This window comes from Amblyomma americanum, chromosome 7 (genome assembly GCF_052857255.1).
Source record: "Amblyomma americanum isolate KBUSLIRL-KWMA chromosome 7, ASM5285725v1, whole genome shotgun sequence".
NCBI classification, from domain to species: Eukaryota; Metazoa; Arthropoda; class Arachnida; order Ixodida; family Ixodidae; genus Amblyomma; species Amblyomma americanum.
Window position 1 is genome coordinate 128,163,154 of NC_135503.1, and position 27,141 is coordinate 128,190,294.

The window sequence follows — 27,141 nt, forward strand, 5'->3', positions numbered from 1 at the left end:
CGTCTTGAGTGGAGCCCTCAGCCCAAGGCTCCATGTGGCGCCACAATCCTGCAGTCCCGACAGAGCAGCTGTCGCTGGTCTTACGGGTTTGTGCCGATCAGAGCGATCTCAAGAAGGCCTCTCAGTCCATGACCCCGCTTGCCCTCGCTACCTTCTCGGCACGCTCGATGAGCCGGCGCTGGTCGGTCGGCTCCCGACAGGAAGGAGTGCGGAGGGTTCTGGTTGGGGCGCCGCCGTGTGATGCTGCGCAGGCCCAAACGGAATGATACAGTGTAAGTCGGTGTTCTCGCCAGCTAAGCATTTGGTCGGCTACAGTGTGGGGAAGAACAAGTGTTTGTGTTACAGGTTACGATATGTGTTAGCCTGAAGTTGACGCCATGCCGCAGCGTCGGCCTTGGTCAGTGTTGGGCGCGGTGGTGGCATTGTTCTTTGTTTACTGTAGTATTCTGTATGTACACAGCCGTGAAGGCGCCCTCTGTGTCTGCTTGCTTTCTCCTCCGCTTCGCTCATCAGCGCCCGGAAGGTTGCTGGCTGGGCGATAGCGTGCGTGTTCTCGTTGTCTGGAAGGGAGGCGTGATCAGGTGTCGAAACGATGCGAACGGTGTGAAATATATAGTGATTCATTGGTGAGAGCTTGCGCGACCTGCAAAGATAAAGTACTCTTCGTGAAGGCGCGGCACGGATCCTGTACACCTGTAATTGTGCATGTCGGAGTGGCGTGGTGTTTGTCACGTGTGGTCATGTGGAAAGCGAGTGCTACCGCTATAGCGGTCTCCTCGGCCGGCGTGCCCGAGCTCATGCCTCCAACGGAGCCCAAAACCTTAAGTGAGCCCGTGACATCTGTAACCGCTAGTCACATAGCGTCTGTACCAGACGAATATTTTGCCGCATCGACATATAAGACGTTTTTGTGAGAGCCGCATTGCCGCATGAGTACCTTGAGTGTGGCTGTCCTACGGCCGGTATGGAGCACGGGGTGCATGTTCTTCGGGACTGGCGCTACTCTGATCTTAGCTGAAAGTGTGTGCGGGATGGCGTGGTCCTCTGCTGCAACGCAGTGGTCGGGTCCGCGTAGCCTGGTCGGCCCAGAACAGTTCGGCCTATTCAGTCCACGAGCTATCTTGACCGCCAATCGCGAGAGGTAATTTAGCCGATTCATCTCGCTTCGACGGAATCTTTAATAAGGGACGTGGAACGTAACACGGCTGAGTAGCAACGTCTGCACAATTCGCATGGTGTCACTTTCCTTGAGCCCTCCGCGTCTGTTGGAGATGCGGAGGATCAAGTGTGCCACCTGCGCAAACTGCTTCTGGCGCAGCTGTACATTGTAGGTCGTTCGGCCGTTAGATTGTAGGTACAAGCCCAGCACCCGCAGTCTGTCTTCGCTAGGGGTGGGAGTGCCTTCGAGGTGGAGGTCGATATCGAGGTCGACTGCTGGAGTCCTCGAGTGTGCGCGGATGGCGAGCAGTTCCGACTTCTCAGGTGAGCACGCAACGTAAGCCTGCTCTCAGTTGCGTAGTTTCTTCACCTGTATGGCTTCGTGAAGGCCATCTTTGGTATGGCCGTCCGGGTCGGTCGTCATTCATATCGTGATGTCGTCGGCGTATAGGGCATGGTGCACATCGGGAATTCTAGAGAGCAGCGGGGGAAGGCCAGCCAAAGCAGCGTTGAACAACGTGGACGACAGCGCCGAGCCCTGTGGGGTGTCCCGATCTGTGAGGCGGATTGGTTGGGAGCGCAGGTCTGCTATGCCCAGGGTAGCGGTTCGATCCGAGAGGAAGGCCCTCACGTAGTCGTTAGTGCGCTGGCCACAGTGTGACGTCGCTAGGACCGCCAAAATGGCATCATGTAACACGTTGTCGAAGGCCCCCTTAAGCTCTAAGGCCAGCACAGCGCAGGCCTGGGTCCTAGCAGGATGGTCTATCACTTCCTCTTCCAGCTGAAGGGGTACGTCTTGGATCGAGAGATGCGGCCGAACATTGCGTTAGGGAAGTAGATGTTAGTTTCTAAGTGTGGGTGGTTGAGCACGATGTGTTCCATCAATTTTCCAACGCACGACGTCAGGGATACGGGACGAAGGTTCTGGAGGGCCACCGGCTTTCCTGGTTTAGGAATTAGGTGGACGTCACCGTGGAGCCACTCTCGCATGAGTGTGGCGGTCCTCCACGCTTCATTATAATAATCTGCCAGGGCGGTTATTGAGCCATCGTCAAGGTTCTGGAGCGTCTTGTATGTTACACCGTCCGCCTCAGGAGCTGTGCTCCTTGTCAGATTCACGAGCACTGCTCGGACTTCAGACTTACTGATCTCGTCCAAGGGAGTGGGTTCGCTGCTATAGGGACAGTCTGGATACTGCGGTCAGGGATCTGTCAGTATGTAGCGAGCCTGCAGGGCATGCAGCAGTGCGGTGGTGTCCTTTGCTTCCTTATATGTAGGAGCTTGGCGACTGCTTTAGCGGTTTCCTGTGTGGTATTGGACGGGTCGAGGAGGTCGCTGAGGAGCTACCACGTTTGGGTCATACTGAGTGTTCCCTGTAGCCTGGCGCACAGGCTGTGCCAGTTGCAGCTCCTCCGCGTATTGGTCTGCCGCTATAGTGACTTTAGCTATGCGTTGGCGTAGCTCTCGATTCTATAGGTAGCTTGGATAATTTTCATTTTATAGTGGCGAGCATTCTTTCTGTACGCGTAATAGACCGGAGAAATCGTGGCGCGAGATAAAAAATACATACTTGCCATTCCTCGCCGCTGCCACAAGTCATACCCGTGTCTAACGTCACATGTAAGAATGAATGGGTCTAAACACGCTGCACATGACAGCGAATTTACATACCCCACTTTCGTTTGTTTTCAGTGGCCCCGGCTACGTCCTCAGTCGCAGGACTCCTACCAAACATGTCACAACTCTATATCCCAGTAGTGCATGAACATGCAGCGCCTAGTTTTTGTCACGGGGCGGGGGAGGTATTTTTGATTGCATCGGACAACGTTCATAACATTACTGGCTCCGTGATCGTCGTACGTGTGCAAAGGACTCCAGAGAGCAATATGGCGATGCCCTGAGGGCACCTCTTGCGAGGTACCCTAGTGGACTTGGCTGTTCGCTGCCATTTAGGTACGGCAATCAAACTGCGAGGTGAGTTGCGTGGGGGTAAAACGGGCTGCGCTGACAACTTGCAACACGAGGTGAAAGAGAAGACTCTACTGAAGGTCAAATTGAGGCCTAAGAGGAGGGTTCCAAGCGCACGAATGATGTGGGGCCAGAAGACAGCGAAATCTATTAGGACCAATTGAGAGGTCACGAGGACGTCTGCAGCGAACTCTGTTAAAACTCACGTGCTTCCCAGAATTCCGGACGGTGCCTTCCTATGTCGCCATGTTCTCTGACACAGTGACATCTGTAGATATAGCGCGCAGGCTACACCGTGCAACATGAGCCAAGCATTAAAAAAAATTGTAGAGCACTGCAGTCTGCTGCATTGGATAAATGCGAAAGAATTTGCGTCCGAACGTCAGAAACTTCTTGTTTTGCAAGTCATCGTTCTCACGTGACACTTATCACGTGGCCCTTGGATGACGTCAGGGATTCACGCGGATTGTGGTTACTGTCGAAAGAGGAGAAAAAGATGGAGGGTGTGGGGAAAGCGGAGTGGTGCGCAACCGTAGAATGCTCGCCACGGGAACCACCCCCGTCCCCGGGGATAGTTACTGGGAAAGGGAAGGATATGACGTTGCAGAGGAATGTGCAGCCGGAGGATGGTTACCGTGGAAGAAGGAGAGAGAGTATGACAGGAACAAAGAAGTGTAAGAGTGATCTATAACTATGGACATATGATAGGTGCTCTCCCGAAATACCTCGACAGCTGTCGATGCATCTCACGTTACACAGTGTTAACCGTACGTACGTTTTTTTAGCTTGGTTTCATGTAGAGCTTTGGTACGCGCCTTCGGCTTTTCTAGTACGACTCAGCCTTTCAGGGTTGAAATAAATATTGTTATTCCTTGCGAGGTGTTTCGCTGCTGGCTTGATCAAGGATTTCTTGCTCGCTGCATGTCCCGCTCGTTTGGCGGAACGGGGAGAGACAACCCCATTATGGGGTGGCTCGAAGGGGCCCTGTACTGCACGGGCGTTCACAAGAAGGGGCTCAGCTCGTTGCCACATCCCTGGCCGCAGGCGAGCGCGTCGCAGTCCACGCGCGCCAGGTGGCGTCCCGCGAGCGCAGGGGGTGCGTTGCAGCGCCCGTCCAGCTGCCGGTAGTCGGCGGGCGAACGCTGGCAGTCCAGGCTGAGGCACTCGCGGGGCACCAGGCGCGCCAGCCAGCACAGCCGCGAGTCGCACACCACAGGATTGCCTGCGCGACGCACACAAACCAAATATAAACTGTCTGCGTGGAATCGCGCTCACCGCGTTCTTGTCCACAGGTCTTCAACAGGAAATTTCTAAACAGTGTCAGTGGTTTGAACCATCATGAAAAATGAAAAGAATGCACTCAAGAAAATGTAACCGTATCTCTGAGAGTTCAATATTATGACTAATAATGTTCTAACTAGTAAGTCCCTAATCATTGTTCGATTGCTCTGACCGGGTAATTAAAACGTGCTTGTAATAGCAAAATGATACAGCGAACTTACTTACGCACCTCTCCTGTCCTGCTGCTGCTATCCTTCTCTCCGTCTCTCATGGATAGCTACTACTAGAGGAGGAGGGGAACGTTAAATTTAGCAGACAGATTTAGCGCGCGTGAAGGTCATTGAACTTTTTTCCCCCTCGAGCGCCTTTAGGTGAGCGTGCATCCTGCAGGACAGAGCTGTTTGGTTTTTTGACTTCGTTGGTCGTGCCCCCTTATGACCGCCTTTTTCTCATAATGATAATAATGGGTGATGAGGAGAGGAAAAGCGCACTAACTTTCACACTCTCTGTGGGTGCTTTAATCTCGCCGCGAGGGCAGGGATCAATGATGGAGCAAAAAAGGAATAGGCACCGTATAATGCAGGGCTCCGGATTAAGCTCTCATAAATGCGAAGGCATTGCATGGGCACACTTCCATGCGGTTCGCCGTTTGCGTGCCGCAATGAGTGCGTGACAGTTCCAAATTATTGGTTTGTTCGGCTGGTCGTTTCAGAGCGCTCTCGGTGGCAGGCGGTGAAGCCAGCGAAGCGACTGCGTTTTAATGTTCTTGCGCTCGAGTTGTGCATAAGCTCCAAGCCAACGAAGATTTACAGTATGTGCCGCATGTCTCGGGACGTTTCTTCGCTGTGTTTAACCGCAGTAGTGATCACCGTAGATCGCGAGAAAACGACGAGTAACCCCTCTAAGCCACTCCAACGCAACAGCACGTTTCGCAGCGAAGCTCACGACGGGTAATGAGATAAGTGCATCAGCGGTGAGCGCAGCGCGCTTCCCTCGCAATGATTAGATGTGGATCCGTTACAAGCTCTGCGTCCATGTCTGCAGCAGCAGCGTTTGCATGCATAAGGAAAAGCTTAGCACCATGGCCGCTTCCTGCGGTGTCGTTGAGCCCGAATGTTTTACACGTCTTCAGTTGCAGTGTTCGTAAGTGCGTACTGCGAAAAAAATCTGTGGGTGTGTGGCGAGAGTTGTGTTTTTATGGGTCGCAGTGGCAGCTGGCGAATTTATCAAGTGATGAAGCCAAGCTAAAGATACGGTGTGGTGCCGATCGAATAGTTCGTTATCAGCGAGTTCTCTGAGGATGGAATATGGATGTGCTTCACAGGAAAGGCATGAATAAATTAAATGCGCCGAACGCTGCTACCAGTCGGCAAAGCCGAAAGGCTTCGAGCTTTTGTCTGCGTCACACTTCAGCACCTCGCATATTTAGCTTGACGGATCCTCCTACTCGTATTCAGAGCTCGCCTCGGTCTGCGCGCTCTTGGCGAGGGGATCGAAGAGAACAGTCGAAGATGCCATAAGTCATTAGCGGCGTCGGCAAAAGATTGGAGGCGACACTTAAGACCCGCCGTAAGGGTATGGCGCGATAGCGTTAATGGGTTAATGGTGCTATATGCGTAATTGGTTATTCTGACTTTACATAGATAGATTCCTGGGAGTCCTCATACCACTCTTGGCGCAATGGTGCAGCGGTTAAGCGATGCGCCACTGCCCTGCGATGTCAGGTGCTGCCACCGATCGGTCTTGTGAGACCCAGGAATGTTCTTCCCGAGCAACATCTCGCGACCAGTCATTAATTTAACTCTCACCTGCCACGGCGGCCAGTTTTCTCACAGTCCGGTGGGCAGGCTGTGATACCACCTCAAGGTCATATGACCTAAGTGGGCCACATAGGCTGCTTCTGCGAGGATTTTGCGCTCACAACTCCGACGACCACGCCGGATTTTCTGCAGAATGGGAACCTTAACGTTGTCGCGTTATTAGGCTTACCTGGGTGGATCTAACTTCATATCGCAAGCTTATATTTGGCCATAAGGCATACGCGTAGCTTCTTTCTAGCAAGAGACTGCAGCACTTGTGCAATCAACACCTGGCACCCCACACGGGCGACTTGCAAGCCTTTCAGTGGCGGCGTAGGTGATTCGCGAGCACAGTTCCCTCACCGTGCAGCTCGACGCCTAGCCTGGGGTTGCTCCAGACGGCCGACCAGGCGCCCCTGTCCAGAGTGGTGAGCCGGTTGCCGTTCAGGTACACCCGGCGCAGGCTCACCATCTTGTCGAACAGCGACGGCGGCAGCGTGCTCAGCCGGTTGTCGCTGCACAAGGGTGAGGAAGACGCGCGTGAGTAGTGAAACCTTCCTAACGGCACGCTGAGGTATATGTCGCATGAGGCCAAGAGCAAATGGAATTCTCCACCGCCGAAATGATGCAGCGATCACGATTCGCCGGCGCGACTTGCCGGTTGTATGCCAATAATAATAATTGGTTTTGGGGGAAAGCAAATGGAGCAGTATCTGTCTCATGTATCGTTGGACACCTGAAGCGCGCCGTAAGGGAAGGGATAAAGGAGGGAGTGAAAGAAGAAAGGAAGAAAGAGGTGCCGTAGTGGAGGGCTCCGGGATAATTTCGACCACCCGGGAATGCCAGCGGGCAAGGGACGAGCGCAACCTCCTCCTAGCATTCCTCTCGGCCAGCGACAAGCGACAGGTTTTTCTGTGGACAAAAATCGGTTCCTTCCCGATCGCGTTCACCACTGGGCTTTCGGTCGGAAAACGAGCCGCGGCAGCGGGTTTTGCTTGCTCTTGGCTTGACCGTACTACCATCTGATTTCATGCATCGGCTGGGAGGGATGTGCGCAGCGAACTTATTTTTAAAGCTTGGTTTCGGCTTGGAACTAACGACTTTTCTTTCTTTCATCCCTAAAAATGCTTTTTCATCATCGTCATCATGATATCTGCTACTTTCGAACCTCTGCATCACACTGTTCACCAATTTTCATTCTGCAGTTCTTTTAAGCAGCGCCCCAGGTTATAGAACTATAGAAAAAAGCCACATATCGTTTGAAGCACCTGAAAGAGACAGCAATGGTCTCTGACACAAGGGGTTTTCTGTTCAATTAAGTTCGGCCCTTCTGTTAGATTAATGTACTCTGTGCTCACTTCACGACTTCCGGATCTCGATTAGCAAGCTTCATTACGCATTTTAAGACCAATCTGGTACCGCTACATCACGCCGCAACAAAGGCAGCTTTGCCGAAAATAATGCTTGCTGTTTTATTTTTTGTCTGAGGATCATTTCACACTTGGGAACTTGTTTTCATGCGCCGATGCGCGTCTTTCTTGTTATAATTGGTAGCCTACAACTCCACAACGCACAAAAATAATTCATGGCATGATTTTTATGAACGCAATTCTGGTGCATACCAGTAGCGAAATCATAGCGGCTTGAGGTCACAAGGTGGCCGAAGGCACTATATGAGGCCGCAAGCTTTGCGACAATGACAAGAAAGGTACATGAAAGCGCGCGCACCGTTGTTCATTAAGCATGTGCCAAATGTACATTCGTATAACTACGTTCACATGGCGGAATCATCACCGCCATTATAATCATCATCAGCAGCAGCGGCATAACTGTGGCCAGTTCAGGACGAAGAATTCTCCCATACTTGCCCTGTGCCACCTGTGTGCCATTTTGTCCCCGCAAACTTCTTAATCGCATTTACATACCTGACTTTAGCAGCCCCTGCTATGCGTGCCTTCTCTAGGAATTCAGTCCGTTATCCTTAAGGACAATCGGTTACCTTGCCTTCGCATCACATGCCCTGGCCAAGCTCACTTCTGCCCATGCCCTGCATCACATGCTGTGACATTCCGTGTGTGCTACGAGGATCCACGATCGACGGCGCGTGATGCAAGTGACAGCGGCATCATCAATTACTCAGCCATGCTCTTTGAGTGACGACCAGAACAACCGGACCCTCCGCCGCCCCGGGGAAACAGGCTTTATCCTCCCCTATTTCCGGGCACATTCCAGGACAAGGGAGCTGTCAGCGGGCCAGAGCGCGCCGTACCACAGCCGACGCTATGCGCTACCGCGAAGACAACATTCTTTCCCTCCCCCCCCCCCTTTGTCGTGGGCTATCGCCGGGAAGGCACCCACAGCTTCCCAGAAGGGCCGTGACGGACACCTGTCATGGCGGACAGGCAGTACTCGCCAAGAATGTGGAAAGACAGGCGCTAGTGAATTAGCTCCGAAGAGAGAGCCTGTGTATACTCTCACTTGAGAGAGAGTGGTGGCGTTTTTGTTGTTTATTTAGTTTGTATTGTTAACAGACTCTGGGTTCGAGGCTAAGCCCAACCCAAGGGGTGGTCCCCATCTCGCATGTTATTTTGGATTGGAGAATTGATGCTTTGGGCGGGCCACTGGAAATGACCGCCCTTAGTCCTTTGTTAATCAAGTGCTTAAAAGCACATGTAAACGGATGCAGTCCAGTCTGAGCTGGGGCTCCATGCTGAGCATGTAATGTGATGCTACTTAGGCACTAACCTGCCCGGTCGATGAGTAAAGTAGTGCAAAGTTTGTTCTTCTGTAAATTCAGTTCTGCTTTTCCAGTTTAACTCTCTGTATATGTATGTTGTAAAATTATGCTCTGCTGTCATCATCTACAAGCTCGCCTCCTGTTCATCTTCCAAGCCGAACGACACTAGAGGAAGGGTTTGTGAACCATCCTCGAAGAAACGGACGACTATTGAAATTCTACTGCATACACGCTCAGGACGACATCGTTCGCCAAGAGGGCCTTCAGCGCCGAAGCCCGTCGGCGTGCAGCTTCTGCCAGCAACCGCTCGAGCCCAACTCCGGAGCCACTCCATCGCCCCCATGAAGTCGTCGGCACGTAAGCTCGGACGCCCCAGCCTCTGATGTATAATCTTAATCATGTGTAATTATTGAATATATCTGTTTGTTTAAACTGAGCCATACGGTGTCTCTTTGCCTCTCCGTCCCGTGTGGACCTGCGCATTATGGGGGTCATCACACTGGTGTCAGAAGTGGGGTCTCAAAAGCAAATGTCCTCTGAATGCTGTGACATTCATGACTTCAAAATTGTAATCAAAAGGGAATCACGGGACTGATTGTGGGACTTTTACCCCCATTTGAGAGGCTTGAGGCACTGGAGGGCTTGAAAAAAAAAAATGACTGTATCTGAGGGAGCTCCCACTCCACAGCCGTCGCTCGGAGCAAGCATGCTGGCATTAGGAAGCGTCATTCCGACGTTTACGGGAGATAAGACAGGGGTTCCAATCTGCGATTTCTTTTCCATGCTAGAAGAGATTGGGAAAATGGGGGGATGGTCCGATGCTCAAATGCTGGGAATGGCGAGGTGTAAGATGGCAGGAGCTGCTCATGATTTTGCATGGCGAGACGAAAAAGTAAAATCCACAAAATCATTTGCGGAATTTAAGAAGCTCGCGTTTGAGCATTTCGACACTGAACCACGTCACGTGCGGGTACAGAGGTTCCGTGACGCCGGACAGATGGTAGGGGAGGACGTGCGAACATTTGCGTCGCGGCTTCAGCGCCTAGCACGCGATACGTTAAGCAGGGAGGAGGAAGGAGACCAGCTAAGGAAGAAATACGCGGAGGATCTACTTAAAGAGGAAATGACCGCTTTGTTCGTGGCTGGTCTACAAGACCCCGTGCGCCGGTTCGTGCTCTCGCGCAAGCCGAGCAATTTCGACCAAGCCGTGGAGGCCGCATTGGATGAGGAACAAAATGAGGCGTTAACGACAGCCGCAGCGAGAGTACGCGTCATAGAGAGAGCGGTGCTCAACCCTGAGGTTGCTCTCTTGACAGAGCGGTTAGATCGCTTAGAACAGCTGCTATCTCAGCAGGTAGAATGCCAGGTTGAAGCGCGCGCTCAACAGCGCCCATTCGCTGGAAACCGGAGACCGCCACAAAGCTACAGGCGCGGTATGCGAGATTTTGAAGAAATCGTATGCTTCGCTTGCCAGGGTCGCGGACACATCGCCAGGTTCTGCCAAAACGTGCGCCGTGGGGAGCCACAAAGAGAAGCAGGCGAGACACGCCCTAAGCAAGCCGACAGCGGGGCTCCAGATACCGAGAAAAAAAACTAGTTAGTCCTCCCCAGCCTGAGGAGCGTGGGGAGGGAGCAGTAGATGATGAGGTGGTGGTAGTTTGTGTGGCCGACGAGGCATGCCCTGTTGTGCGTTGCAAGTTAAATGGTTGTTGCATGGAATTGTTGATAGATACGGGGTCAAAGGTGACATTGCTTAAGGAGAGCAGTTTTAACACGCTTCGAAGGAAGGGGGACCGCGAGGTGTTGGAAGCGTCTGGTGGTATGGCAACCAAATTTGTAGGCATAACGGGGGATCCTCTTGGCATAAGTGGACTCTACCGGTTACACTTCTCCCTCGGCGGAATTGCATTGGAGCACCCCTGCTACGTATGCCCGGACACGGTGTCTCTGCCAAACGGAGTGTCAGGTATATTAGGGCAGGATTTTTTGAGAAAAGGGAAGGTAGTAGTCTCATTCTCTGAGGAAGAGGTTAATGCGGGCGGCTCAAAAGTTCCGTTTTTGAACAGGAGAGGGGCTGAGATTCGCATTACCGATATTGACACCCGTCAAACAGTGGGATCATTGGAGAAGGTATATTCGCGGATTGCCGTCCGGCTGGTCGAGGAGGCGGTCGTCCTTCCTTGGTCGGAGCACATTTTGTAAGCGTTTGTGCCTTCAGATGTAGAGAGCGGCGCCGTGGGAGTGCTTGAGCCGGTCGACTCTCTCAGCAATGGCCTGAAGGCAGCCGCGTGCCTCGTGACAGTTAATGACGCCCACAGAGTGCCCCTACGGGTGGTTAACTGTAGCCAGCAGCCACTGAGCCTTCCCAAGAACAAAACATTGGCTTTCTTCACCTCTGCGATAGAGCAACGTGAGCCCACCGATACGGTACTCGCAACTGTAGAGCATGCTAGTCCTTCGGCTGCTCCAAAGGTGTCGTTCGATCTTTCTCACGTAAAATCCAGGGAGAGGGAGGCTCTGGCTGGTTTGCTGAACGACTACTCGGAGGTATTCGCCGCGTCCAACCTGGATTTGGGCTGCTGTGGCGTTATAAAGCACAGGATAGAAACCGGCACTTCATCGCCCGTTTACCAGCGTGCGTACAGGATTCCTTACTCCCAACGTGAGGAGATGGAGCGGCAGGTGCAGGACCTGATTGATCGCGGCATTGTCGAACACTCAAAGTCACCCTGGGGAGCACCAGCACTATTGGTGGAAAAGCCAGATGGCTCGTATCGATTGGTAGTGGACTACCGCAAACTAAATGCCGTAACTCGCATCGATCCATACCCCATCCCCAATATACAGGAGACGCTTTCTCAGCTGGGCTCTGCCAGGTACTTCACGGTAGTGGACATGGCGGCGGGATTCTGGCAGATAGCAATGTATTCGGCAGATGCCGAGAAAACGGCATTCAACACGCCCTCAGGGCACTATGAATGGAAAAGAATGCCGATGGGTCTGGCCAACAGCCCTGCTGTCTGGCAGAGAACCGCTGATGTTATCCTGGCAGGTCTTCTGGGAAGGCTGTGCTTCGTGTATATGGACGACATTATCATATACAGTGACAGTTTTGATAACCATTTGCGCGATATTGAGCAGGTTTTGGTGCGACTAAGAGCAGCGGGTCTCAAGCTGAAGCCCTCTAAGTGCCAATTCCTCAAAAACGAGGTGAAATACCTCGGGCACGTTGTTTCAGCTGACGGCGTGCGACCGGACCCTGAGAAACTAAGGTGTGTCTCGGATTTTCCATCCCCGACTAGCGTCCGCCAGGTCCGGCAGTTTCTCGGCCTGATCGGTTACTACCGAAGGCACATAGAGGAGTTCGCCAAGCTCGCTAAGCCGCTCACCGCATTAACAGCCAAAAATGTCGCCTTTCGCTGGGACTAAAACGCGGAGAATGCTTTTGGGGCCCTGAAAAGGAAGCTAATGAGTGCACCGCTGTTGCGCCACCCGGATTTTAGTTTGCCCTTCGTTATGGCCACAGATGCGTCAAAGTTCGCAGTTGGTGCCGTGCTATCTCAGGTTATCGAGGGCAAAGAACATCCCGTTGCTTTTGCTAGCCGACAGCTGAGCCCCACAGAGCAAAAGTACGGAGCTACGGAAAGGGAGTGCCTCGCCGTTGTCTGGGCAGTAAAGCACTTCAGATGCTACCTTTACGGCCGCAAATTCAAGCTAGTCACAGACTGCCATCCTCTGAAATGGGTGATGAGTGTCAGGGACCCTAGCTCGCGACTCGCTAGATGGAATCTACACCTGCAGGAATACTGCTTTGAAGTTGAGCACAAGTCAGGAAAGACACATCTGAATGCTGATGCACTCAGCCGCACAGCTGCCGTGGCAGCTATAGATGAGTTTGTCCCCGTAGTCGACCCCGCCGAATTACGCACAGAGCAGTGCAAAGATCCTGACCTGAAGCGAATAATCGAAAGCTTAGAGGGCGCACCGTCTCACCCCGAACAGCTAGGTTATTTCATTGACAAAGACGGCACCCTGTGTCGGCGCACGAGGCCAACCAGGAAAGGGAGATTAGAGAAAACCGCTTGGGAGAGAGTCGTCATACCTCGGTCGTGGACAGAAAGGGTTCTTCGCGCGTTTCACGATGCGCCATGCGCCGGTCATTTTGGCGTAGCGAAGACACGCAGGCGTGTGGAGCGTTTGTACTTTTGGAGTGGCATGCGACAGGATGTTAGAGACTACTGTGCGAAGTGTCATTCCTGTCTCGAAAGAAAAACACCCAAGGGACGAAGACCAGCTCCAATTCAGCCGTTCCCTGAGGTTTCGGCTCCCTTCGAGCGGACAGGTATGGACATAATGGGCCCATTGCCCACGACCACTTCCGGAAACAAGTACATTTTAGTATTTGTCGATCACCTTTCAAAATACGCGGAAGCGGTAGCACTCCCAGATCAGAAGGCAGACACGGTTGCAAGAGCATTTGTCGAACAGATCGTGCTCCGACATGGACCCCCGAGGCAACTCTTGACAGATCGGGGAACGAACTTCGTGTCGCAGCTAATGAGGAGAGTTTGCGAGCTGCTTAAGATCGCTAAGAAGCAGACAACACCGTACCATCCGGCTTGCAACGGCGCGGTGGAGCGACTGAACCAAACCGTGGCCGGGTTCCTGTCGCATTTTGTTTCGCGCGACCAGCGGGACTGGGACTTGTGGCTCCCGTATGCAATGTTTGCCTATACAATTCCGCAGCACACGAGAGCACGGGCGAATCGCCATTCTTTCTTCTCTACGGCCGAGACCCGGACCAGCCTAGTGAAGTGCCAGAGGGCCCCCGTCGTGTCCCATACGCTTCACTGGACGACTATAAGGTTGAGCTAGAATCGCGCTTGCAAGTGGCGAGGGACATCGCAAAGCAGTCTTTAAAGAAAGCGGCGAAGCGCAGGAAGGAGGTGCACGATCGCAGTGCTAGAGACGCGCCGTTTAATGTGGGGGACAGCGTGTACATTGAAAACTGCCAAAGGCAGATTGGGCTAGCTCGTAAGTTCCAGACGAAGTGGAGAGGACCGTGCGAGGTTGTTGAGAATCTTTCTCCGGTAAACTTCAGAGTCCGAGACGTGAACCGGCGCTTGATAAGGATACACGCAAATCGCCTCAAGTCGGCACCGGTTCAGTATTCACGAAATGAGGAAAGGGAAAGCGCGGATTTTGATGGGGACAGAAGTGAAGCGGAGCGCGCAGATAGTTCGCAAGAAACGCCCTCTCCTGCATCTGTTCGGCAGGCGCCAGAGGTGACGGCCAGAATGCCACCGGATTTACTTCATGCATTGCTAGAAGAAGAAGCGCGCGAGGTTGCCGCGCAGATAACGCCAGGAGAGGCTCCTGCCACGAGCCCTCGCGAGTCCCAAAGCAGACAAAGGGGCACAGACTTACTTAGCATGACTCATGAAGGCCGATATCCGCTGCGAAATCGGAAAGCTAAGTCGGACTAATGGCGTAAACAGAGCGGAGTTTTGAACTGGTTAGAATTGTGTAATGCCACAGCTCATAACATTGCTATGTGCTTATGTGTTAAGTTATCGGAGTTGGTAGTTAAACCTTTCTGTCATTAAGTAACACCTTCACAGGAGAGCATGCGGAGCGCATGCAGAACCTGCCCTACTTCCTTTCGTTATCTATATTTTTGTCTGTGCCGTGATCGTGCTAGAAGTGGGAGCTCCTTTGTAACTGTGGTAAATTTATTTCGTCCAGTTTGGACTAGAAAGGAGAGGCTTGGGTGCTGAGTTTCATGTTTATCTGTAAAAGAAGATCAGTGCTGCCCCTGGAGACGCCAGTATTGACAGCGGAGGCATATGGTGTTGTGCAGTGGTGTTGAGTGCAGCGAAAAGTGTTTTGTCGGACGCACTGTGCGAGGCGATTCAGAAAGACAAGGGGAGCTGCGTGGACTCAAATGTTCGGAGAACATTCTTCTGGAGGGTGAGCGAGTGTGACATTCCGTGTGTGCTACGAGGATCCACGTTCGACGGCGCGGCGTAGACGGAGACCCGTGACAGCGGCATCATCAATTACCCAGCCATGCTCTTTGAGTGACGACCAGAACAACCGGACCCGCCGCCACCCCGGGGAAACAGGCTTTATCCTCCCCAATTTCCGGGCACATTCCAGGACAAGGGAGCTGTCAGCGGGCCAGAGCGCGCCGTACCACAGCCGACGCTATGCGCTACCGCGAAGACAACATTCTTTCCCTCCCCCCCCCTTTGTCGTGGGCTATCGCCGGGAAGGCACCCACAGCTTCCCAGAAGGGCCGTGACGGACACCTGTCATGGCGGACAGGCAGTACTCGCCAAGAATGTGGAAAGACAGGCGCTAGTGAATTAGCTCCGAAGAGAGAGCCTGTGTATACTCTCACTTGAGAGAGAGTGGTGACGTTTTTGTTGTTTATTTAGTTTGTATTGTTAACAGACTCTGGGTTCGAGGCTAAGCCCAACCCAAGGGGTGGTCCCCATCTCGCATGTTATTTTGGATTGGAGAATTGATGCTTTGGGCGGGCCACTGGAAATGACCGCCCTTAGTCCTTTGTTAATCAAGTGCTTAAAAGCACATGTAAACGGATGCAGTCCAGTCTGAGCTGGGGCTCCATGCTGAGCATGTAATGTAATGCTACTTAGGCACTAACCTGCCCGGTCGATGAGTAAAGTAGTGCAAAGTTTGTTCTTCTGTAAATTCAGTTCTGCTTTTCCAGTTTAACTCTCTGTATATGTATGTTGTAGAATTATGCTCTGCTGTCATCATCTACAAGCTCGCCTCCTGTTCATCTTCCAAGCCGAACGACACTAGAGGAAGGGTTTGTGAACCATCCTCGAAGAAACGGACGACTATTGAAATTCTACTGCATACACGCTCAGGACGACATCGTTCGCCAAGAGGGCCTTCAGCGCCGAAGCCCGTCGGCGTGCAGCTTCTGCCAGCAACCGCTCGAGCCCAACTCCGGAGCCACTCCATCGCCCCCATGAAGTCGTCGGCACGTAAGCTCGGACGCCCCAGCCTCTGATGTATAATCTTAATCATGTGTAATTATTGAATATATCTGTTTGTTTAAACTGAGCCATACGGTGTCTCTTTGCCTCTCCGTCCCGTGTGGACCTGCGCATTATGGGGGTCATCACAATGCCATGGCCAAGCTTTCTGTCTGTGTCTTCCTGTGTTTGTCTCTTTGCGCCATTCAACTTATTTATTTATGTATTGCACCCTCAGGGTCAAAGGCATTAAAGAGGGGAGTAGGTTAATTAGGATAAACAACAATGAAATAGAATACAGTGAAAATAGATATTACAAAATAAATTTCCTCCCGAATAAAACAAATAACATCCATAAAACGTAAATAGTATAGAAACAATGTATACAATACAGTGGAAGCAGATATAACACACAATCAACTTTCTTCAGAATAAACAATATTAGCTACAGCGTCATGAAATATTTTATTATCAGCAATGGCTGCAATATCGCGGGGAAGGCGGTTCCATTCCACAGATGTGCGGGGAAGATATGACTGAAAAGAAGATTTGGTGTGGCATGTTGGGATGCCAACCTTGTGGCGGGGATCGATGTGACGTTAAATGTATTCGGGGGGTGACATGAAATAGTTGTGAAGCGCAACGTGATTATATAGCTTGTGAAATAGTGTTAGGCGACCAATTTTGCGGCGAGATTTTAACGGTGGGAGTGAGACGTTAGATTTTATGGCTGTGATGCTTGTCGTACGGTTGTAATTTGAAAGACTGAAGCGAACGGAATTATTTTGGACTAGTTCCAAGGAATATGTGAGTTTTTCATGCGTAGGGTCCCATATTGATGCGGCGTATTCTAGTTTAGGACGTATGAGTGTTTTATAGAGTAGAAGTTTAAGGGATGAGGGAGCGGCAGAGAAATTGCGACGTAAGTATCCTAACATGCGGTTAGCGTTATTAATCACGTAGTCAATATGAATAGACCATGTTAAGTTTTGAGTGATATGAATTCCTAAGTACTTATATATTTTTACCCTATCAAGAGGAGTGCCATCAAGATAATATAAAGGAAGAGCGCTAGATGTCCGGGAAACACGCAAAGCTTTACATTTATTAGTGTTTAATTTCATATTCCATTGACATGAATCATTTGTTTCATTTCTTTTTCTTGATTTCGACTAGGATTCCATTAACTTAAGTTTGTTCCCTGACCCATCCTGATTTCTTTCTTTCTGTTAGCATTGCACCTATAATTTTCTTTCCATAGCTGGCTGCGTTGTCCTTTACTTAAGCTGAACCCTTTTCGTTAGCCTCCACGTTTCTGCCCCATAGGTGAGCACCGGTAAGATACAGCGATGTACCATGACGAAAAGTAGCGCTCGGTGAGACAGGACAGAACGAAGAGGACACCGCATGCACTTCGTTCTTCCTGTCTGATCGAGCTACTTCTCGTGATGATACACCAACCCGCCCAAACAGCTGCCCTTATCAAATTGTTTTATGCGTTTCTCTTGACGGTTACTTTGTGGGGACTCGCCCCGGCGCGTCTTGTTGGGGCTTCGTTTCCCCGCGGTGTCCTCCTTTCTAGTTTGCCTTAGCTGACAAGGTGAGCGGCTGCGTCGCAAGGGCACTAACAGACGGCGTGTTTGTGTGGGAGCGGGGATAAAGCTCTCCCGTCTCTTCGGCCTCGGGAACTCGTCACGTGCAGACGTTTCGGCGAGGCGCTCCGCTCTGCGCCGCTGGGCGACACCTTTTATCCGCAATTGTAATCAAGTTCTCTGAATAACTCCTGTAAACGTGCCGTGAATAGGGCAAAACAGATCTGTCTCCTTGCCTAACATCCTTAATACTGCAATATGTTCGTGTCAATGGAAGTGGGTCATTCGGCAGATAATTAAGGCCCGCCACAATGTCTTGGGAGCCATGCCGTTCCGTCGCAAAAAAAAAAAAAAACACCTTTTCGAGGCGTCGACCTCTGGTCGTACTTGGAACAATGAGACAGGCAAAACCGTGCTTGCACGGAGATTTTCGTGCTCGTTTAAACGTCAAGGTATCGATATTACTTCAGAGCCTTTCCTTACGGGTGAATGTGAAGCGCTGGTTTGTAGTTGTGGTTGTTGCAGACGTCCTCGTGAGCCTAGGAAGTAGGAAAAAACAAAGAGCGGCTCTTGCATGCTGCACTGCAGCCAGGCGTTAGGAGTAGGAAGGAGGTGTTGGCTGTGCCGCGTTCGAGGCTCTGAAAACAACCACGCCCTCAGCGCTGTTTCACAGTTTGTTGCCGCTCAAGCCGGAAATGCACCCTGTGGCAGATTGTCACCCTCGAGTTTATTTACAACAAACGCAGCATCAGCGCACCGTTTGTTTTTGCGTCATCTCTCTAATATGCAGTGCTCTTCGTGCCTATCAGGATGTAACTCGCCCGCGCTTCACTCTTGGCACATTCCGCAACTGTCATATAATGGCCATTCCCTTCCATGATCACATCATCCTTTCCCGCTAGGTGACTCCTCTGTCGAAAAGCTGAAGCGACAGCCGTTCGCCTTAATTCCCTGCCCGTTCAGCGCGCTCTGCTTGGGGCCTATTCCCCGTGAACATGCACGCTGAGGGCCTGTTCGGCGCTTGCACCGCTCGCCTTCAGTGAGGCCTTGTCATCGGTGCTTTGCATTTCCCAGTCAGGCGTGGACAGCGGATCAGTCACTCATTCAGCCAGTCGCGCCAAATTCCGAACAATGCTCTCAAGTTATGACTTCGCTGGAGGGGGAGAAAAATTATTTTATTTGGACAAACTATGGTTCCGTTTCCGCCGCTGTTTTACTAGAACATCACTGAGCTATACGTTCATTACACGGCGTATAGACAACACACTATATTGTACAGTCTAGATGTATTATTTTATTATTTTCAGGCTTCAGGTTTCACCTACGTTTTTACAGGCTACTCCCATTACTGCTCTACTGTCACGTTAGTACAGTAAAATTACGCAGAACGGCTGCTCTTATCATATAGCAGAAAGCATGGTCGTTTATCAATTTTTCATTAATATATCACGATCAACACCTGCGAGACGGCTCCTCTCTGTAACCCTGACTATATGTTCACCATTCGACGTGCACGCGACACAGTAAAACAGGAAAAGCTGGGCCCCAACTGGCGCGGTCGCGCGCGGCCGCAGCCATCACCTGACTCCCGCTCCTCCCGCTAGGGGCGCTGCGCTATGATTGACGTCACGGCATATGTATAAAAGAGCTGCGCTCCTTCGCCGGGGCAGTCTTATACCCCTGTCACACGGGCATTTCGAGGGCCCTCGAACCGATAGTCTATCGACTCAAAGGCGATCGAGCGCTGCTGCTACACGGGCAGTTTCAATGGCGATCGAGTCAACGGAGCAGCACGGAACTCCATCGAGATATGCAACGCATTCTTGGCTTAACCAAGCTAAGCCTGGCCATTTTTTTCTTAATATCTCTTCACTTTACGCTGCATATTGCAATCACAGTACTGAAGACTGTAAAGATTCAAAGCTAGAACTAGAACGTGCCTCCAAGTTCAATGCTAATGACGAAAAAAGCTAATGACGAGTCAGTGGATAGATGCGCTCTTCTCGAGCGCCTGCCTGCCGCAGTCGCAGCTACAGCCTTGGTGCCGTCGGTTGTCGTCATCATTTCGTCATTGTCTTACGTAGTATCGTGGGCTGTATTTCCAGCGCACTCTGAGCGTTCAGTTCCCGAATCGGATCTAAAAAGGCTGAAAATTCAATCGTGAATATCTCAGTACCTGCTGCACTTAGCAAGATGCTGCAAATTGTATTTGCTTTGAATCATTACAGTCTCCAAAACTGCGAATGCAAAATGCAGCGTAAAGTGAGGAGTTGAAAAAATAACGAAGTTTGGCTAATTATTTCATTAACTTTAACCGCTATTTCCTTATCTAGTGTCCGGCGAGCCGAATATACATTCCGTGAAGGCGGAATTCACGATGCTTTCAGCGCCTTGCTTTTAAAAATCTAAAAAAACACCCTGTAATAACAATAATTGGTTTTTGGGGAAAGGAAATGGCGCAGTATCTGTATCATATATCGTTGGACACCTGAACCGCGCCGTAGGGGAAGGGATAAGGGAGGGAGTGAAAGAAGAAAGGAAGAATGAGGTGCCGTAGTGGAGGGCTCCGGAATAATTTCGACCACCTGGGGACCTTTAACGTGCAATGATACAGCACAGCACACGGGCGCCTTAGCGTTTTTCCTCCATAAAAACGCAGCCGCCGGGGTCGGGTTCGAACCCGGGAGCTCCGGATCAGTAGTCGAGCGCCCTAACCACTGAGCCACCGCGACGGGGCACCCTGTATGCGCCGAATGTCATTCTCTACTTTATATTCATAGATCGCTGGGAGTCCTCATACCCCTCCTCACACAGTGGTGCAGCGGTTAAGCGATGCGAAACTGCCCTGCGATGGCAGGTGCTCCCAGCGATATGGGCCGTGTGCGACCCAGGTTGCTCTTGTCGAGCAACCAATCATTAACTTAACTGCCACCTGCCACGGTGGGCAGTTTGCTCACTATCCATCCGGTGGGCAGGTTGTGATGACGTCGCAGGGTCACGTGACCCAGGGCCCACCTGCTTCCTAGGCAGCTCTCTGGGGACCACCTGCAGAGTCATGCTCGTCATTTTTCCCTCGCTACGCCAACACCGGATTTTCTGGGTAAAGGAGCCTTTGATGCTATCGCGTTAATGTGTTATAGAATATGTTACTATTCAGCTTCAAACAACCGATCTTCAAAAATTTTTGCCACAGAACGAATATATTTAATATTTGTCTGCACTAGAGTCCTACTCATGCCACTTAATAACGCTTAATTGTTTGTTATTCCTAGTGTATAACAGAAGTGCATGTCAGCCGGTTTTTATTTTTAGGTTTTATTCAACTGGATGTGTTTTCAGTCACGTCCGGCTCATTCGTGCGTAGCTTGCGTGATTGCTCGAACCTTACAAAAATTTCTTTAGACAGTGTATGGACCGTCCATAGACTTCTGTCTATAAAGTCTATGAGTTCTCCATAGACATCCCTAGAGAACAGTTTAAAAGGCAAGACAAATCCTATAGACAGCCTATAGACAATCTATAGATTTATGGCCATACACTTTTTGTATAGACAGTCTATATACAATGAATAGACAAAAAGAAATATCTATAGGTAGGCAATAGCGTATATAAGAATTATACAGACTCTCTATAGACCATTTTCATAAGAGGAGACCGCTTCCTTCGTGTAACACTGTGCCACGGCATCGTCCGTCGCAGCAGGATCTTTCACTCGGTGTCGTTGGGATCGTTTTCAGGGCGGTTTTCGAGCGCGCATAATCACTGGGCGCCGCACCAGCAGCAGCAACGTAAACGCTTCAGCGGCTGCGATTGACAGCTCATAAGCCAACCCGTCGGAGATAGGCGTCGGAGGGAGGCGACACTGCTTCCCAAAATGCGCCTTAATGGCGGAGGTTCTCCCAGGCTGAGATGTGAGCGGCCCTTAAATAGCAGCGTAATTAGCGTTCGACTTGACTCTCACGTGCATCTAGGCGCCCCGCCGCCCTGCGTTCATTGCGTGTGAATAGCAGCACGGGCCAGTGACGGGGAACCTTCGACGTGTGCCGAGGTTTCGCTGCAGAGCTATCAGGATCAGATGCCCTGAACGTTCTGTATTGATAGCGTTGGGGCAGCTGAGAGAGCAAGGCTTCGAGAGATGCCTGCTACTGATTAGCTTCGCGCGGCTTCAAATAGAGCTATGACCGGTTAAGGGCGGATTGCAACGGTGTGCACTAAAATCAAGGAGTCGCTCAATTAATACTCGGGATTGAAGCAGAGATGTTCAAGGACTGCCAACTGACCACAGTGTCCCGGTGAGCCCAGACCGCAGGTCTGTTTCAATAATGTTGTAAATTTCATCCGCCCCTCCTTCCCGCAGCCTTCCTCCCTCCAAACATCACTTGCCTACTAGAGTGGCTGAAAATGTTTCTAGGCCTAGGCACTCCATTACGTTCAGGCATGCAGCGCCCTCTGTACTCCATATCAGTAGTTCGATCCTTGCAGGACTAACAAAGTTTGGACGAGTGCAGAGGCTACGTTGTGAAGATGCAGAAAGTAGCGCCACTATAAATTGGGCATATACGCTAAAAAAAAATAGTGTGCTCCGTAGTGTTAAATGCTATTTCAAATCGAGCCCTACTTACTGTACGCTCGCGATACGTACGCTGTTTCCCGAGTTCAGCGTGCGTGGCTTTTGCGTACGCTAGAATATCGTTTTCATAATAACGGCGCCCTTAGAAGCAGGACCCCTCGCCTAATTCGTACTGTTTTTGCGGTTGTTACTGTCATTGTCTATACGTTCACCGGCCATAAATGCGGCCCCGAGCTTTCACGATAAATTTGCATTATATTTTTTTTATTTAGAGTGCCAATTGTGCTCCTTCAAGACCTAAAGAGTGTATGACTTGTTGACAAAAATGTTTGCCGTTCTAACAACCAGAAGGTAAGGACTGGATTAATGAAATGGAAAAGAACAAGAGTGCAGAACTATATCGAAATTTTAAAAGCAGCTCGTTGTACGGTAACTCAGGAGGTAGTGTCCTACTCTTTGAAGCTAGTTGAGGGTGTCTTAGAACGCGTAGCTACAAAAATAAATATAACCAAGAAGGGGACACATGTGCAGTCTGAGATAAATCTGTAGAAACAATTGAACACCTCATACTCCAATGTGGCGGTATCCATCCCGATGTCGATGCAGGCACGGTCACTCTCCATAAGCCCTTGGGTTTAGGTATAACAATTGACATGTGCTCGCTCTCGTGCATTACAGGCGCGGATGGAACTCACTGCTGTGAAGGGCATCACGATTTGTTTCAGTGCGGTAAGATTTATGCCCCAGGAAACGACGGAGGAAGCACTCGAACGCCCAAGAGTTCAGACGCACTTGGATTTGCGGCAATGTATCAACCGCATAAATCTGGCCGGGTATGAAGTCCTTTAAGACGACCTGGCTGCCGCGGATGATGATGTCGACGTCGCAGAGCCATACACATATGAAACTACAGTACGCGATGTATACGCACTCCCCAACTGCCAGGATGAAGATGCTGCCGAGGAGGCCGATGTAGCACCAGCTGCCGTGGACGCTTCAACCACGATTAGTTGTATTACATCCCTAAAGCAGTTTGTTAGCCGCAAGTGCCTCAGCGAGGAGCTAACGACCTCGCTGGCGGGCTTCGAAAGCGCCGTGATAGGGTCTATTTCGAAGAGGCAGATGCGTATAAAGAATATCTTCAAGAAATAAACGCTACTTGTGCCTGGCTCTGTATTTTTGGTTGTAGCACGGGAAATCCACCTACTACGAACCTCGGATACAACGAACACAATCTGCGTGACCGTCAGGTTCGTCATAAGCGGGCTCGACTGTACGTGAAAACCGAGACTCCGTGCTTCGCTTACTGTGAGAGACTCGGCACAAGCGCCTGTCATTTTGTACTCGACGACAAGAAGCCGTGATGCAGCACTTCCTCCCGCCGTTCACCGCTTGTGCGACCCGGGAAGCGATGACCGTGCGGATGCACACGCGGCACAAACATATATACACGGCCGACCCATTCCGCTGGGGTTCGGAGCACCTTTTTGCGGTACCTTCCATTGATCGGCAGCCAGGCAGGTATAGACTTCCTTTTCTTGAAGCACGACCGCAGCACCTGTCTTTTTTTTTAATGCGACATATGCATTACAGGACTTGCGTGTCGGATCTGTCGCTGGCCCGATTTTACGTTCGCACCGCACATCGCACCAAACAGTAAAGAACAAAGAAGAGCACAAAGACCACGAACAAGTCGCCGCAAAGGCTCAGTGGTTATGGCACTCGGCTGCTGGCCCGAAAGACGCGGGTTCGATCCCGGCCGCGGCGTTCGAATTTCGATGGGAGCGAAATTCTAGAGGCCCGTGTGCTGTGCGATGTCAGTGCACGTTAAAGAACCCCAGGTGGGCGAAATTTCCGGTTCCCTTCACTACGGCGCCCCTCATAGCATAAGTTGCTTTGGCAAGTTAAAATCCCCATAAACCGTAAAGAACAAAGAACAGCAGTGTAATGAAATGAAAGAATGCTCATGGCTCAAAATGCACTTTTCTGCAACTTCAGTATTTTTGTTTACTTCGACGTATTCAGTTTCATCAGCTGTAACTTTTTTATACGTAATAAACAGCCAGCCAAGCGAAACAGCTATTTTCTAATTCCCAACGGCAAGTATATATTTTTAAAAATGATAAAATGGTATAATTTTTACATTTTAAAAGATTTATCAGTTAAATATATGTGGTCCTAATCACATAGAAAGCCAGAATCCGTAAAAATGTGAAATAAGCATTTTGAAGTGTTTCCTAAAAATTTGGATTTTTTATCAATTATTGAGCGGCGTCTTGTTTCACCTTAAACTGCGCTCACCTAACGAACAGTTTTTTATCGACAAAATACTTTAGGCTTATATTAAGAACGCTGTGGTAAGTCTCTACGAATTCTTTTTAACAAATCGGAGAAGGTCGGGCGAATCGCCTGGGTCGCTTGGCGTGGAATGACCCCCATACAATTATAAGCCTACAGAATAACTCCGGGTACACCGCACACACGGCCTTATATGTAGGAGACGTTGTCCTTGCCGTTAGTGTGACGTTGGAAGAAGAAGAAGATGGAGTAATAGATAGGAGTACTGATGTCAGTACTCCTATTTTTGTGTTTCAGCCGGCCTTATTCTTTTCGCATCATTGGGCATGGTATCAAATGCCACAAATTATGTTAACGCAGAACCTTTTAACACCGATTGGGGTTGATCTCAGTTCTTTGCAGTGGGTTGATGACACGCCGGCAGCAGTGGAATTTCATTTTGACCACATCTTCCCATCTCATGCGAAACACATGCCAGCAAACATTTTAAACGGTATTCTCTCGGATCACATAGAGAAATACCCCCATCATACGGTGCTTTCTACCGATGCCTCCGTCAACTGCCAAAAGCTGCAGTTGGCATATTTTCGCAGGATTTGGCATGGAGCTATTCTGCCCGCATCCAAGATTATATTCCTACATTCTTTGCGGAATTTTTGCCTCTTGGAATGGCCCTGCAAAAAATTCTATGCCATGTGCCTCAAGTTATTATCCTCGCTGATTGTTTGTCAGTTTTAGTCTCCCTTGAAACTTCATAAAAAGATTTTTTTTAGCCGTTTCCTGCGATTTTTTGTCCCATGCACTTTGAAGGAAGTCCGTTTTGTCTGGGTTCTTGGCCATGCAGGTATTCATTCAAATGAGGTGGCTGATTGCTTAGCAAAGTCGGCTCTTGACGGGTCAGTGACACATCCCGTCCCGAATTTCAGCCTCCTGGCAATTGCCAGGTTTCAGCAGTTCCAACACATAACAGCCAGGTTACGTGATCCCTTACTAAATACCACTGATTATCAGCACTTAGCATGTAATTAGAACGTCCGTACGTGTAAAACCAGGCTGTGTAAGGTATCAATGACGCGGTTGCGGTGCAAGATTCCCAGTTTGAATTTGTATCTATGCAAATGCGGGTGGGCACCGACAAACCTATGTGACGCATGCAGGGAAGTTGAATCTGTAGACCATTTTCTCCTCTACTGTCCAATGTTTGCACTTCAGGAAAATATTTACCTGGAGGTCCCTCTCTCCAGGTTAGGGCTCCCGTTATCTCTGCCAGTGTTATTATCGTTCGGAGCGAGCGCCAAAGGATTTGCATTGGGTTCATATCGTGGGATTCTCCATGATTACATAATTGCAACCCGTAGGTTAATTTGCTGATTCTTTCAAAATTCTTCGAGCTCTTCTTTTTTCACCAAACTGCTGTCTGTTATTTCAGCTTAAATATTGTTCTGTCATTTTTTTCTTGTTACATTTTTCAAAATTCACGCTTGATGCTAAAATTTTGTCGTAATCTCCTGTGTAAATTTCCTTGTTTATGCCACTACAGCTTGGCCAATCCCCCCATGTGGGTATGTGCCATGTTTTAAAAGGAAGAAGGAGAAGAAGATGCAAGACTCGATTTGTATAACCATCCCTGTGTATGTGCTATGTCACGAAGACAACAACAACAACAATAACCATCGATAGACTGTGATCATCTCTGGGAGCTCGCGCAAGATCAGAACAAAGGCGCTAAAATTTGTCTTCAATTGCATGTGCAATCGGTCGGAATGTACTTCTGCAGCAGTTGCTGCAGCGTTTGCCGAATCTATCGGTCAGATTCTTTTTTTAGATAGCTAGCTGCTGGCGGGACTTTGGACCGGTCCACGTAGTATGGTACTTTTTAACATCAGCAACACGTGGCTTGTGTCATGTGGCTCATGAGAGCGTCGTAACTCATGGGGTTTAATGTCTCTAAGAGGCTCAGGCTGCGAGGGAGGCCGTAATGGAGAACTCCGGGTAATTAAAGCCACCTGGGGTTCTTTAACGTGTACTGACATCGCACAGTACACGGGCATCTGCAATTTCGCCTCCGTCGAAATTCTACCCGCGTCTTTCGGGCCCGCAGCCGAGCACCATAACCACTGAGCCACCGCGGCGGCTAAACGCAGACCTTCGCTCAGAGTACAGAGCCGGTGTTGGGGCACTTATTCGATCCGCTGGCCGCTTGTACTGTCAGCACCAGTTCGAACGATTCTATAAAAATCATGCAAAGATGTGATCGCAAATAAACCATCTGAGTTGAAAAGATGGGAAAGCGTCGAGTTCTGACGTTTTAGTGGATGAACCCGTTACAAAGGCGATGATTGCAATAAAAATTTCACGCTTGCGACAGAAATGGCAGCAGCTTGAAGGGGCGTTAAGTGCACACTAAAAGAAGCATATCTTCCAAGGCTACCTAAGAAAGATCTTTCCAGGCTAGTATTTAGCTTCAGACATAATAAGCTCGCCGGAATAGATGGCATGTCGACTTCAATGACACAACTGAACTTTCACGTTGTTTCGGACATTCTGTTTTTGATTGAAGTGTTTTTACAAAACTTTGTAATTTCAGAAAATTTGAACTACTATCCAAAGGTCACTCTTCAAGGGAGGACAGAAAAATGCTATTGAGAACTGCCAACCAATTTCTATTCTACTGATTTTATCCCAATTACTGGAGAAATTTCAATTAGGATGCAAGACGTCCTTCTAC

At 50.1% G+C, this 27,141-nt stretch overlaps 1 protein-coding gene across 1 annotated transcript in view; it reads right to left on the minus strand.

Annotated features, from left to right (window-relative positions):
- Positions 1 to 3,976: 3,976 nt before the first annotated feature.
- LOC144099564 (uncharacterized) overlaps positions 3,977 to 27,141 on the minus strand; it is a 56,081-nt gene continuing 32,916 nt past the window's right edge. The window contains exons 5-6 of the mRNA XM_077632978.1: positions 6,570 to 6,721; positions 3,977 to 4,348 (exon numbers count right to left, since the gene is read on the minus strand). Coding sequence (XP_077489104.1) covers positions 4,128 to 4,348; positions 6,570 to 6,721 — 373 coding nt within the window. The 3' untranslated portion in view covers positions 3,977 to 4,127. The remainder of the gene's footprint in view (positions 4,349 to 6,569; positions 6,722 to 27,141) is intronic.